Source organism: Silurus meridionalis, chromosome 27 (assembly GCF_014805685.1).
Source record: "Silurus meridionalis isolate SWU-2019-XX chromosome 27, ASM1480568v1, whole genome shotgun sequence".
Lineage (NCBI taxonomy): Eukaryota > Metazoa > Chordata > Actinopteri > Siluriformes > Siluridae > Silurus > Silurus meridionalis.
Genome location: NC_060910.1, coordinates 13,381,792 through 13,395,212, shown reverse-complemented (window position 1 = coordinate 13,395,212; position 13,421 = coordinate 13,381,792). Strand labels below are relative to the sequence as shown.

The window sequence follows — 13,421 nt, the reverse complement described above, 5'->3', positions numbered from 1 at the left end:
ATTTTTACAGATCGTAATCTATGATTATATAATTGTGCTGATGCTGCCCCAAGTGTGCTATTTTGTTTCTGTTAGACACATTTTGCAAAGAAAAACGAATGTTAATGATGTAATAACGTATCAAAATATTATTATTATTATTATTATTATTATTACATGAAACCCAGCCATTAGGGAGGCACAAGCCAGTGCATTCTTAGTGCCGGTACCAAGCCCGGGTAAATGGGGAGGGTTGCGTTAGGAAGGGCATCCAGCGTAAAACATGTGCCAAATCAAATATGCGGATCACAAATGAGAATTTCATACCGGATCGGTCGAGGCCCGGGTTAACAACGACCGCCACAGGTATCGTTAGCCGACAGGGTACCGGTGGAAATTGGGCTACTGTTGGCCGAAGGAGGAGAAGGAGAGGAGGAAGACGTCTACAGAGACGGCAGGGTAAGGAGCAGTGCAGGAGAGTGGAGGTTAGGGTTGGTACTTTAAATGTCGGTACTATGACGGGAAAGGGAGAGATAGCTGATATGATGGAGAGGAGAAAGGAAGATATGCTGTGTGTTCAGGAGACCAAGTGGAAAGGGAGTAAGGCCAGGAACATTGGAGGTGGATTTAAACTGTTTTATCATGGTGTGGATGGAAAGAGAAATGGTGTAGGGGTGATTCTGAAGGAAGAGTACAGTAAGAGTGTAGTGGAGGTGAAGAGAGTTTCTGATAGGGTGATGATCGTGAAGGTGGAAGTTGAAGGGATGATGATAAATGTCATCAGTGCCTATGCTCCACAAGTTGGCTGTGAGATGGAGGAGAAGGAAAGATTCTGGAGTGAATTAGATGAAGTGGTAGATGGTGTACCTAGGAAAGAACGGTTGGTGATTGGGGCAGACTTTAATGGGCATGTAGGTGAAGGAACAGAGGTGACGAGGAGGTGATGGGTAGGTATGGTTTTAAGGAGAGGAATGTGGAAGGGCAGATGGTGGTAGATTTTGCTAAAAGGATGGAAATGGCAGTGGTGAACACTTATTTTAAGAAGAAGGAGGATCATAGGGTGACGTATAAAAGTGGAGGAAGGTGCACACAGGTGGACTATGTGCTATGCAGGAGATGCAACCTGAAGGAGATTGGAGACTGTAAGGTGTTGGCAGGGGACAGTGTAGCTAGACAGCATCGGATGGTGGTCTGTAGGATGGTTTTGGAGGTGAAGAAGAAGAGGAGGAGAGTGAGGACTGAAAGAAGAATAAGATGGTGGAAACTGAAGGAGGAAGAGTGTAGTGTGAGGTTCAGGGAAGAGGTCAGAGAGAGGCTCAGTGGTGTTAAGGAGGTGTTGGATGATTGGGCAACTACTGCAGGAGTGATGAGGAGGCAGCTAGAAAAGTACTTGGTGTGACATCTGGAAATAGAAAGGAAGACAAGGAGACGTGGTGGTGGAATGAGGAAGTGCAGGAGAGCATAAGGAGAAAGAGGTTGGCAAAACAGAAGTGGGATAGACAGAGTGATGAGAAAAGTAGGCAGGAGTACAAGGAGATGCGGCAGCAGGTTAAGAGGATGTGGCGAAAGCCAAGGAAAAGGCATATGAGGAGCTGTATGAGAGGTTGGACACTAAGGAAGGAGAAAAGGATTTATACAGATTGGCCAGGCAGAGGGACCGAGCTGGAAAGGATGTACTGCAAGTTAGAGCAGTAAAGGATGGAGAGGAAATGTGTTGACTAGTGAGGAGAGTGTGTTGAGAAGGTGGAGGGAGTATTTTGAGCAGCTGATGAATGAGGAAAATCAGAGAGAGAGAAGGTTGGATGATGTGGAGTTGGTGAAGCAGGATGTAGATAGGATTAGTAAGGAGGAAGTGAGAGCAGCGATTAAGAGGATGAAGAGTGGAAAGTCGGTTGGACCAGATGACATACCGGTAGAAGCGTGGAGATGTTTAGGAGAGATGGCAGTGGAGTTTTGACCAGATTGTTTAACAGGATTTTGGAAGGTGAGAAGATGCCTGAGGAATGGAGAAGGAGTGTGCTGGTACCGATCTTTAAGCATAAAGGAGATGTGCAGACCTGCAGTAACTACAGGGGAATTAAGTTGATCAGTCACACCATGAAGTTATGGGAAAGAGTAGTGGAAGCCAGGTTGAGAGAAGAGGTGACCATCTGTGAGCAACAGTATGGTTTCATGCCGAGGAAGAGCACCACAGATGCCTTATTTGCTTTGAGAATGTTGATGGAGAAGTATAGAGAAGGACAGAAGGAATTGCATTGTGTATTTGTGGATTTAGAGAAAGCCTACGACAGGGTGCCAAGAGAGGAGTTGTGGTATTGTATGAGGAAGTCAGGTGTGTCAGAGAAGTATGTGAGGGTGGTGCAGGACATGTATGAGGACAGTGTGACAGCAGTGAAGTGTGCAGTAGGTACGACAGACTGGTTTAGGGTGAAGGTTGGACTGCATCAAGGATCGGCCCTGAGCCCTTTCCTGTTTGCAGTGGTGATGGACAGGTTGACGGACGAGGTCAGACAGGAGTCTCCTGGACTATGATGTTTGGATGATATTGTGATTTGTTGTGAGAGTAGGGAGCAGGTTGAGAAGAGCCTGGAGAGGTGGAGATATGCGCTGGAGAGAAGGGGAATGAAAGTCAGTAGGAGTAAGACAGAGTACATGTGTGTGAATGAGAGGGAGGGCAGTGGAGTGGTGCGGTTGCAGGAGAAGAGCTTCAGAAGGTGGAGGAATTCAGGTACCTGGGGTCAACAGTGCAAAGTAATGGAGAGTGTGTTAGAGAAGTGAAGAAAAGAGTGCAGGCAGGGTGGAGTGGGTGGAGAAGAGTGACAGGAGTGATTTGTGATAGTAGGGTATCTGCAAAAATGAAAGGGAAAGTTTATAGGACTGTGGTGAGACCTGCAATGTTGTATGGATTAGAGACAGTGGCATTGAGTAAAAGACAGGAGGTGGAGCTGGAGGTAGCAGAGCTGAAGATGTTGAGGTTTTCATTGGGAGTGACGAGGATGGATAAGATTAGAAATGAGTTTATTAGAGGGACAGCGCATGTAGGATGTTTTGGTGACAAGGTGAGGGAGGCGAGATTGAGATGGTTTGGACATGTGCAGAGGAGGGACATGAATTATATTGGTAGAAGAATGCTGAGGATGGAGCCACCAGGTAGGAGGAAAAGAGGAAGGCCAAGAAGGAGGTTCATGGATGTGGTGAGGGAAGACATGCAGGTAGTTGGTGTAAAAGAGGCAGATGTAGAGGACAGGGTGGTATGGAGACGGATGATCCGCTGTGGCGACCCCTAATGGGAGCAGCCGAAAGAAGAAGAAGAAGATTATTATTATTACATGTATGCCTACGGTTGTAGAATTTTCACTCAAGAAATTACATTCTTGCTTTTTTTTTATTTTACAGCTTCATCCAAATCAGAAACTTACTTTCTTTCACACTACTCCTAACTGACTCAAGTCTGAGTTAGTGTGTCATCATGGGGATGCAAGGCCTGCTTCTGGCCTGTGTTACTATGGCCATTCTGCTAGATCTCTCCATGGCTGGCCTGCTAAAGAAAATGATCAGGCACAGACGAGAGTCACTGATGCCACCTAAATCTGAGAATATGACCCTACCCAATCCAGACCAACCAGTAGTTTTCAACCATGTATACAACATCAATGTCCCAACTGGATCGTTGTGCTCTGTTGACCTGGATTCACCTGGAGGATTGGAAATGAAGCCCAAGTCTGTCCCTTCTGAGCAACACATTGAACACACTGTGGATGGAGAAAACCAGATAGTTTTTACACATAGAATTAACATACCCAAACAGGCTTGTGGGTGTGATAACCACATGCCAGACCTTAAAGATCTCCTAAACAGACTGGAGATGCTGGAAGCTGAAGTGTCTAGTCTAAGAGAGCAGTGTACCAGTGGAGCTGGCTGCTGTGGAGCACAAGTAACAGGTGAGTATAATTAGATTGGAATTCCACAAGAATTTGTGAATTCTTTGTTTACTTTCTTGACATATTCAAAATAGAAATGATCCTGTTAGTGATTTATGTTGGTAATCTTACATAATAGCATTTTTATTACATTTTATGGTTTTGTGACGTTAAGATTACATTGTGTTACTTAGGTGAGATTACTACCAAGCCATATTGCAATGGTCGTGGCAACTACAGCATTGAAACCTGTAGCTGTGTGTGTGAGCCTGGCTGGAAGGGTCCCAATTGCTCGGAGACGGAATGCCCAAATTTTTGCCAAGATCAAGGCCGCTGTGTGGATGGGAAATGCATTTGTTTTGAGGGCTTTGGGGGAGAAGACTGTGGAACTGAACTGTGTCCTGTTGATTGTGGTGAATTTGGCCAGTGCATTGATGGGGCATGTGTGTGTGCAGAAGGTTACATTGGTGAGGATTGTTCCATGACCAATTGCTTAAACAATTGCCTGGGTAGGGGACGCTGTGTGGATAGCGAGTGCGTGTGCAATGAGCCATGGACAGGATTCGACTGCTCAGAGCTTATATGCCCCAATGACTGCTTCGACCGTGGCCGTTGCATCAACGGAACCTGCTACTGTGATGAAGGCTTCACTGGGGAGGACTGTGGTGAGCTCACCTGCCCAAATAACTGTAACAATAAAGGCCTCTGTGTTAATGGTCAGTGTGTATGCAATTTTGGCTATAGTGGAGAAGACTGCTCCAAGCTTACATGTCCAAAAGACTGCAGCAAGCGAGGACACTGCTTCAATGGGAGATGTATCTGCGATCCTGGCTTTGAAGGGGAGGACTGCAGCATCCTATCTTGTCCTGAAAATTGCAATGACAGGGGTAAATGTATAAATGGAAAATGTGTATGTGATCCTGGATACCAAGGCGATGACTGCTCTGAGCGCTCCTGTCCCAGTGATTGTCATAACAATGGACGCTGCATTGATGGACAGTGCATTTGCAAGCAAGGCTTTGCAGGAGAGGACTGCAGCATCAAGACCTGCCCCAATGACTGTCATGATCGTGGTGAATGTGTGGACGGCACATGTGTCTGCAATATTGGCTTCACAGGTGAAGACTGCAAAGAGTTAACATGCCTTAGCAACTGTCACAACAGAGGACTCTGTGTAAATGGACAGTGTGTGTGCAATGAAGGATTTACTGGGGAGGACTGCAGTGAAAAAACATGTCCCAACAACTGCCAGGACCGTGGGTATTGTAACAATGGACAGTGCGTCTGCTATGAGGGTTACACTGGTGTTGACTGCTCAGAGATGACCTGCCCAGGAAACTGTAATGAACAGGGTCGCTGCTTGAATGGCATGTGTATCTGTGAATTGGGATTCACCGGGGATGACTGCTCTGAAAGTAAGTCAGGTTATGATTTAATTTTTTTATAAATGCAAAATTACTTTAAATGTCTAGTCAAGAAATTATGCAATTATGTCCCCTTCATTTGCAGTCTCCCCACCAAGAGACCTGGTTGTGACTGAAGTCACCCCAGAGACAGTGGATCTGACCTGGGTTAATGAGGTGCAGGTGACAGAGTACCTAATTACCTACATGCCTACAGCTCCTGGTGGTCTGGAGTTAGATATGAGAGTACCTGGTGAAAAAAGGTCTGCTACTATTAAAGAGCTGGAGCCTGGTGTGGAATACTTAATCAGTGTCTATGCTGTTCTAAATAACAAGATGAGCGTTCCTGTGAGTGCCAGAGTGGCAACACGTAAGTTATCAGTAATTGGCCTTCAAAAAACTTTAAAATAAGGAATTGTTGTACAGTTTTGAACAACAGAAATAAAATATTTGCCCCTTTACTTTGACCAAACCATTAGATCTTCCGGAGCCTGAAGGCCTTAAGTTTAAAGCTGTAAGAGAGACATCAGTGGAAGTTCAGTGGGATCCTCTTAATGTCCCTTTTGATGGCTGGAACCTCATCTTCAGAAATACAGTGAGTAAATTGTCCTATTGCATGCCACAAGCCATGTCAGCATGAGTATGGTTATGGTAGCATTTCCCTGAAATGAAAGCTGTGGTAGGAATACCACATTTATTAAGGGCCCTGCCAGTAATTGTTCAGGATGAGAAACTGTATGAGTATCCTGTGGAAAATAGTCAGTTGGTGCCAATATGCAAAAGCCACTGTCTGAAAGTCTAGGGTTTTGTTTCACAAAACCTCCTAAGAAGCTTCTGGCGCAAACTCTGGTGACCATGTGCAACAGGACTGAACTGTTTTCACAATGCTTTTATTTTTCAAGGGCTTAGGCAAACTCAAAAAAATAGCTCCAGTCAGGACATGCAAACCATGTCTTCCTATACTCCATTCTTTCACACTTGGCAGCTTTATTCATACATCAAGTTTGAGGCTGTCCATGCCAAACAAGCCCTTCACTTTGAAGTGCAGCACTCACATCCAAGTGGATGCGATTGAAAGTCCCAAGTGTTTACTTTCCAAGATCTCTCTAATTTCTCTGTATTTCATGGGACTGTTGAGTTCACAAAACCCTGGAGTCATATCCATGGTGCCATTTGTGGTTTCCTTTTGTCAAACATGCAAATAAATAGAACAAAGATTCTGTATCCAGTACCACAAAGATGCATTGTACAGCTTTTAGTACAATATTTTGAACACACCACATAGAATTTATGATTTACATATACTGAGGACATTAAACATTGGCTTCATTATTTATTGGCAAGTTGACAGTATGAAATGATCAGTATTATGCTACATCTTATATTGACGGTGTTATGTTGTAAAATTCCAGAAAGAGGAGAATGGAGAGATACTGAATTCGTTGTCTCCCCCCGAGATTACCTTCGAACAGTCTGGCCTGGGTCCTGGCCAGGAGTATGAGGTTAAACTTGAGGTGTTAAAGAATAACACACGTGGACCTCCAGCAAGCAAGAATGTGGTTACAAGTAGGTGGACGTCTCTTATAGCTTTCATTTATTCAAATTTTTTAAGTTTCTTTTCCCCCAAACATTTTCTTTCTTAATTATAAAAATCTGTAACCTACTGGGGCAGGTAACATGGCCTAAGCCTTTGGGTGTCCTCTAGGTTCTCTGGATTCTTTCTATTTATAGTGCTTTGAGATTCCTGCACTGGTAAACCATTCTAGCCTCATGCCCAGGGTTTCTGATTTGGCAATACTTTGAATTTATGTCATCCTATAAATTCACAATAATCCAATAATCTTTTAATTAAATGCTAAATGTTTTTTCAAAGTCTTCCAGCAAATCAAACATGTCTTCTGTCAAAGGATCTACCCTAAACTTGTATAACTTGAGCATGGCTGGAAACTCTTTTAGTGATACTTTGGAATATGCTCCTTTTCCTACTTGTGAATTGTGCTAAGCTTGTAAAATGCTATGCTTGCATTGCGGTGATCCTTTTTTAATGTTACTGCTTCCAGCCAGTTAACCATTGGTAGCATATTATTTCAAGATAAAATTTCAGGAAAGTGCCTCAAAGACCTTAAAAAAAGCTTACAGGAGCAAAATTAATTAAATACAACAGTAGCTCCATTCATAGGCTATAATAAAGAGGGCTACAGAGTGCTTATATGATACCAGGTGAACAAATGTTCCAGTGTGCCTCTCACTTGATTTTGTGATATGTGCCAATAAGCAGCCTCCTAGACAGGAAACACTGATTTTAATAGAGAAGGTGCTACCTCCTTCTATTCAAGTGGCTTGAGAAGCTTTTTTCCCATGAGAGCTTTGCTGAAAAGCTAAAATGCTGATTTTCTGTTTTCAATACACATGAGGGAAAAGTGACATTACCCATTTTACTACAGAGTGGCAAACACTCCCATCCTGATGAGCCTTCACTTCATTGGAATACATAATACTGTAAAAAGAAATTCATATAATTAAGTTGAGACTTTATACCCACTTGAAGCGAAACAATTTCCAATGCAAAACATGTTAATAATTTTCCCTAAGCAGCAGTTAGACAAATATCTGACTGGCTTTGATTTATATGACTCTTCCTCCATAGTGATTGATGCTCCTAGCCAGGTGGATGTCCGGGATGTAACAGACAGTACTGCTCTTATCACCTGGTTCCAGCCCATAGCTCAGGTGGACAGCATCACCATGTCCTATGGCCCCATCTCTGGCTCCGCAGACAGCCATAAAGTGGAACTGTCATCAGTCGAGACTCAGTACCACCTGGCTGAACTCTATCCTGACATGGAGTACAGTGTGTCACTCATGGCCCGCCGAGGAGAAATGACCAGCGTGCCTGTTTATGAGACCTTCACCACCGGTAAAAGCATTATTCTCTTTCCCATATGACCATTATTAGCAAAATAATAGCCAAACTAATCATGGTTATATCATGATTAAATGCTGCATTTAAAGTTATTACAACAAACAGGAAGTTGCTAGAAAACTCATATGTAACATGATGTAAACATGCTCCAGACCTGGATGCACCTACAAACCTGCGAGCGATTGATCAGACAGACGAGAGCATCACATTGGAGTGGACAAACAGCCAAGCCAACATTCCCAGCTACCGCATCAAATACGGACCACTGTCAGGAGGGGAACATGGGGAGCTTACATTTCCTAAAGGCCCACAGGACATCACTCAAGCCAAAATTTCAGGTAAGAATTCGACAATTATATTGTGTGTGCAAAAAATTTAAGAATTCTAGCAGTTTATGGATTATCATGTTTTTTTCTTCCCTGAAAACAATAGCAGTAAATAAATGTTTAAATGGATTTAAATGAGCATTTTAACATATTTGCTTGCCTAAAGGCCCATCTTTATATTAAAATATCAAGCACAAAATAAAAAAAATTAATATAGGTAATAGTGTGTGCCTTAGTCAGAAAATTATACACGGTAAATGTTTTCCGTCCTATTACTATTAAGCACATTGCTTAGAGCCATAATGTAAGACCATATGTTTCTGTGCAGTAGGATAAGCTAAGATAGTATAACCTTAAATGTGTAATAGATTCTTTGTCTGGTTGGGTTTATTGTCCCTGGGTGGCCTGTGTCCTATGTAAGTCTATGAGTCTATTTTAGCTAAGCATGTTGCAGACACACACACACACACACACACACACACACACACACACACACACACACACTTCACTAGTAACTCATCTTTTTACATGGTTATTATCTGTAATTGCCGTCATGCTTGTGATTTTATTGGTAATAAGTGATTCCACTGTTTTAGGTGTAATTTCATGCTGAAAGCCTCTTGAGTACTGACCCTTTATAGGGGCCAATGGGTTCAGTAATAAGGATACATACAGAAATTTGGGCTTGGGCCTTTTATCATTTTCAAGAGCCTCTTGGAAGACAGTTAATTCTGCTTTTAGTTCTGAGTAAAAGCCTTTACGCTGTGGCTACTGGATAGACCATGACATTAAAACAGCTCAAATTGAAAATGACCAATGTCCATTATTGAGAAAATTGTCTCATAATGGACAGACTGATCGGTCAAAATACCCCCACAGAGATTTTTTCCTTCTGTTCTGATGAAGTAGATTCTTAACAACTACATAGGAACGTATTTATGAAATTCTTTTTGTAGGTCTCAGACCTGGAACAGAATATGGCATGGGAGTGACCGCAATCAAAGACGAGAAGGAAAGCGCTCCATCCACCACCAATGCTGTCACTGGTGAGATACCCCTATATGATTAAGAATCAGAAAAACAGATTAATCTTACAAGAATATTAACTTGGCAATTGCTCTTACAATACAGGATAAACTGAAAGGAACAATGTGAATTACACAGTTACAGGACAGAGAATAGCACTATATATACACAGACCAGGCATAATATTATGACATTAGAACATTATGATATTCAAACATTATGACAGGTGAAGTGAATAACATTGATTATCTCTTTATCATGGTACCTGTAAGTGGGTGAGATATATTAGGTAGCAAGTAAACAAAGTTCTCAAAGTTGATGTGTTAGAAGCAGGAAAAATGATGATTAGGTCAGAGCATCTCAAACACTGCAGCTCTTGTGGGCTGTTCCCAGTCTGTAGTGGGCAATATTAGGCAGGTGGTCATATTGTAATGCCTGATATATATTTATTTAAATTTTCGAATACATTCCTTTTTTACATGTGAAACATGTAAAATCTGAGTTCCCTCAGGAATGTATTAAGTGGTGGACCGCAAGTTTGTTTAGTCTCCACCTTGCAATTTAAATGCATTTTTTATTATAATTATTAAACACACAGCAATGCCAGGGGTATAAAAAGTAATTAGAGTTAGCCCAATGTCACTGTGGCTACTCACACCATACCGCAAATAAGATCTGAATCCATAGAGAATCCATAGACCTAGCGTTAGCAGCTAGCCACTTCCTGGAAGGAATGAATTCACTTGTTAAAGTATACTAAAATATGTAGGACAGTTAAGTAGAACAAAACTTTAGAAAATTAAATATTCAATATGAAACTGCATTAATAAAAAATGACAAGCAGTTTTATGTTTTGCATTTTTTCATATAACTGTATACTTTTTTTTTTGCTCCAAATATTAATATCTCTCAACTGTAATTGTCTGTTTTTTTAAGGATAAAATAAATGAACTCTGAACATTATGTGACTTCTATAAGTAACTGTATTTGTTGACACTATATGGACAGACAAACTGTATGCATATCTATTTTATACGATAAATAATGTATCATGTTACAGCAGCTTATACAGGAAAACATGTCAAAATGTATACTATATGTAAGAAAGTATGACAACTTTATCAAATAATCTGACAAAAACTACAGTTTTCTGATATTATTCACTTCACCATTTGGCACACATGAAATTCCAGTGCCAGTGCAGGTCTTCACTATATACATTAATTAAATGAAACTCACCCTGTCTGTCAGACCTTGATGCTCCTAAAGATCTGGAGGTGAGCGAGACCACAGAAACCACAATGGTGCTGATTTGGAGAAGACCTGTGGCTAAGATCGATGTCTACAAGCTGGTGTTTGTGTCCGCTGATGGACACAGGGCTGAGTTTGAGGTCCCAGGTAGTGCCAGCACCTACATACTGAAGAACCTCAACCCTGGCATGCTGTACACCATCACCCTGACAGCAGAGCGAGGAAGGAAGACGAGCACACCTGCCAGCATTCAGGCATCTACAGGTCAGTTCAACACAACTTACAGTTTTTCTTGGTGCACTGTGATAATTAAATCCTTATGCTTGTCTAAAATTTGCTGATAAAGAGAAATAATTGTTACAAAAGTTGGATTCTGCATAAAACTCAACCACAGGCTTGAATTTTTTCCTAAAGACAAATTTGTGTGTTTTGTAATGTTAATCATGCATGGAAGCCAAAATGAGGACTGAATTATCTTTATTTTTTCTAAAGTATGAGTATTTATTTTGGAGTGGGATGGTTTCAATTTAGTGCTGTGTATAAAATTTAATTTGAGGTTCCCTCTGTTTCCTGGCCTCTTGGCCAGGGAGATTTTTTTCATTCTATACAATGTGCCTCCAGGCATTGAAGCCAAGCTCAGGAATGAATTGAATTCATTGTATGCTCCAACTTTACATCCTGTGCGAGTTTCTTTTCAGCAGCAACATGTGGAATTATTTGACTTCTTAAAGCAACAAGAGGAAGACAAATTCAGATTATTATGGCTTTTGTTTAAGGTTCTGTGGTTGAAGTGTTGCTTATACTTCTAAACCGTATATTTCATCGTTTTAAATGCCTCTTGTGTAACAGGACAGGGTTTATTTTGGAAGGGGGGTAGTTACCTTTATATAGTGAGAGAGAAAAGCGAATATGGCAAAGCATAAAAGGAAAATCAGTAGAACCAGATGCTATAAATATGTTGCTGTGCATTTTAATGGTCTGCAAGTTGAATATAAGTATTTTTTCTTTTGGACCATAAGACAAGATTGGACTAAAATTAGGTGAATGAATATGGAAGAGGCACCCACACAAACACACAAACAAGGACTCACAAGCACACACACACATATGCACAGCTCATTCATGTGATAATTGTCAAAATGAGGCCACTCCTTTCTGGTTTTGTGTGATTTGACCAGGATAAAATGAGGGGTGGGATAATAAATAGGCCCCACGCTGAGGCAACTGTTAAAACATTGTCTCCGAAATCAGCAGTGCTATAATCCCACGGATTAATTTCTGCTGTCATTATCAGCCTCAGACATGAAGTACAAACATGGAGCATAACACTCACCACAGGCCCATTAAAGGATGAGAGACGGCAGCGTGTGATGAAGGGAATCCTCTTGATTTAGGCTTCTTTTTTTTTGAAAGACACACATTGAGTACACTGACAGGATTACAAGAATCACTTGGGACCAATATAGTGCTATCATTATGGACCAGTATACCCTGAGCGAGCATCTCAAGGCAGTTTAATAGAACCTGATTACCAGAATAATGGTATTCATGAGGGAAAATGAACAGTGATCTTTTACAGGGGATTTGCAAGGTGTGTCTCAAGATGCTTGGCTGACTCTGATGTGCGAGTCAGAAAATCACTTTTGTCTGCATGAAGGTCGAACAAAGAGCTCAGCATACACTACATGACCTTTCAAACTGAAACAAATTTTAGAAACTGAAAATTATTAATATCATCCATACTAGTAGATCAGGCAAGGATGAAGGCAAGAATTTTATATTAATGTATGTTTAAGGCTTGGCACTTTTTTACCTCCTCAATCCACTAGATGACTGAGAATCTGATCGAACTCCAGACATAGAAATTAATTTTGATTGTACAGTATATAAGGGAATAAACACTCCATTGCATGCTGTGATAGGAACATAATCAGTAAGTGAGTGCAAATGTGGTTTGATGCTAGGCAGAGTCACTGCTACTGCTCCAAAGTGTTTTATTCTTATGTATATATTTTGATTTATAATCCCATTTAATAAGATAATATATACCTTTATTTGTCCCACAGTGGGGAAATTTCTTAATGCAGTGGCAGGAAGTTATTTTCTGCTTTCGCTTATGTTACAGAAGTTTCTGACCACACACTAATAAAGCAAATAAAACTGAAAACGCAAAAGTCCTCTGATATAAACAAATGGCAAAAAATAGCAAAAATGTTACTGTTGTGATGCCAGGAACACCTTCCATAAATATTACAAATATTTACCTTTCCTTACAAAAACCATCACTATATTTAGCAAAACAATAAAATATTGTTTCTTTTTATTTTCAGTAAAAAGAATGTATTCAAATTAGAGCATTCAGATAGTCCTGTGATTTGGATTATAGACTGAACTACTGTGATAGAAAATGAATTACCTTTTGATCAATCAGTAAAAAATTATATATTTTTTAAATCTCAAAAGGCCAAATTTTGTGAAATGATTTGGTATAACGCCCTGTAGTGTATGCCTGGGTTGAGTTACGACTGAATGCATGAATGTTTTGACCGATTGTGTACCAGCATGGGAATGATTAATAGTTCTGATCCTCTAA

The 13,421-nt window shown here is 40.9% G+C and overlaps 1 protein-coding gene across 2 annotated transcripts in view; it reads left to right on the top strand.

Moving 5' to 3' along the window:
* Positions 1-13,421, top strand: part of tncb (tenascin Cb) — a 54,426-nt gene that overhangs the window by 11,738 nt on the left and 29,267 nt on the right. For both annotated transcript variants that reach the window (XM_046841617.1, XM_046841618.1), the window contains exons 2-10: positions 3,376-3,920; positions 4,094-5,314; positions 5,409-5,672; positions 5,782-5,897; positions 6,715-6,868; positions 7,950-8,219; positions 8,378-8,563; positions 9,508-9,597; positions 10,829-11,092. In XM_046841617.1, coding sequence (XP_046697573.1) covers positions 3,449-3,920; positions 4,094-5,314; positions 5,409-5,672; positions 5,782-5,897; positions 6,715-6,868; positions 7,950-8,219; positions 8,378-8,563; positions 9,508-9,597; positions 10,829-11,092 — 3,037 coding nt within the window. In that variant the 5' untranslated portion in view covers positions 3,376-3,448. The remainder of the gene's footprint in view (positions 1-3,375; positions 3,921-4,093; positions 5,315-5,408; positions 5,673-5,781; positions 5,898-6,714; positions 6,869-7,949; positions 8,220-8,377; positions 8,564-9,507; positions 9,598-10,828; positions 11,093-13,421) is intronic.